This window comes from Crocodylus porosus, unplaced genomic scaffold (assembly GCF_001723895.1).
Source record: "Crocodylus porosus isolate Cpor-Errol unplaced genomic scaffold, CroPor_comp1, whole genome shotgun sequence".
NCBI lineage: Eukaryota > Metazoa > Chordata > Crocodylia > Crocodylidae > Crocodylus > Crocodylus porosus.
The window spans coordinates 55250067-55251706 of NW_017728947.1; the positions used below are offsets into that span (position 1 = coordinate 55250067).

The window sequence follows — 1640 nt, forward strand, 5'->3', positions numbered from 1 at the left end:
GGGGCTGGACTCAATGATCTTCCGAGGTCCCTTCTAGCCCTAATGTCTATGAAATCTATGAAATGTCATGTGTACCATTACATGAGGATTCATGCCCCCTATGCAAATAGCACAAAAGTCATAATACCTTTATGAGGCTGATATCCAAGTGGCCTTGAGAGACTTGCTTGGAGATCAAATGTTGGCTTCTTGCCACTTGTGGGTTCTAAAGTCTGAGCTGCAAATTTAAATGGTGTAATAGCTAAAAAGAAGAAAAAAAAAGTCAGGATACCACATTTTGTGAATGTTAGAAAGAGTTCTCTCATACTAACATTTTGAAAAAGTACACATTGAGAGAACTAGGGGAAGGTGTACCGATATATTGGTTGCTTGTTGGATCGGCACTGATAAAAGGGAAATCACACTATTGGCTTTTTTTTGGCTGTTGTACCCAATAAAGCTTACCAATAATTATGCCTTTTGACCAGGACCCTGGTCACTTGGGGTCCCTCTCCCCTGCAGAGCTGGGGCCCCCGGATGCCTAGATTTCTTCAGGAAATGGACGGTTTCCCCTTGCAGGTGGACAGCATTCTGGGGGCTGCCAGAAGTAGGAAACAGGGTAGAGGTGTGCAAAATAGGTCGTATTCAATTTGGATTCAGCCCGAACTGGGGACAGCAATTTGAGTAATTGATTTGGATCACTGTCCCGATTTGGTTTGTCCTAATCCAAATCTGAAATTCGATGCCGAAATGGAGAATCAGCAATTCGGCCACAGACACAGCTTTAAATGTTTTTTCTACATACCTCTAGGTACCAGGCCTGGCTTGTGAACGCTGCGATGGTGGGGCTGATGAAGCATCCCACAGGAGTGTGGGGGGCCCCCCCCGCGTGCTCAGCGGTGAACCCACAAGTGGACCAGAAGTACTTCCGGCCCATTTCCAGGTCCACTCCTGAGCGTATGGGGGACCCCCCCCACCCTCCCCGGTTCGGTGATTGGCCATAGCAGGACCCCAGGTACCCCTCCCATACCCAGGAGGCACCAGTCGCCAAGCCAGGGGGTGCAAAGGGGTCCTTTCTTGTACTCCCTGACAGACCCAGAAGTGGACCGAAGTGCTTCTAGTCCACTTCCAGGTACTGTGGGATGCTCCATCCGCCCCAGCATCTCAGCATTCACAAGCTGCGCCTGATACCTTGAGGTATGTAGTTTCATAGTTTGTAGGGTCCGAAAGGACCTGAGCAGCTCATCAAGTCCGACCCCTTGCCATAGCAGGAAAGAGTACTGGGGTCAAACAACCCCAGCAAGGTGTACATCTAGCCTCCTCTTAAAGACCCCCAGGGTAGGAGCCAGCACCACTTCTCTTGGTTCCAGATCCTAGCCGACCTGACCGTAAAGTAGCACCTCCTGATATCTAGCCTAAAGCTACCCTCTGCCAGCTTGTGACCGTTATTCCTAGTCACTCCTGGTAGTGCTCAGAGGAACAGGGAGTCCTCCAATGCCTACTGGTCTCCTCTGACTAGTTTGTAGCAGGCCACTAGATCCCCCCCTCGGTCTTCTCTTGTGGAGGCTGAACAGGTTCAGGTCCCTTAGCCTCTTCTCATAGGGCCTGCCCTGCTGCCCCCTGATCATGCGAGTGGCCCTCCTCTGGACCCTCTCCATGTT

At 50.7% G+C, this 1640-nt stretch overlaps 1 protein-coding gene across 1 annotated transcript in view; it reads right to left on the bottom strand.

The window, feature by feature from the left end:
- NUSAP1 (nucleolar and spindle associated protein 1) overlaps positions 1-1640 on the bottom strand; it is a 40486-nt gene that overhangs the window by 4885 nt on the left and 33961 nt on the right. The window contains 1 exon segment of the mRNA XM_019551207.1: positions 128-241. Coding sequence (XP_019406752.1) covers positions 128-241 — 114 coding nt within the window.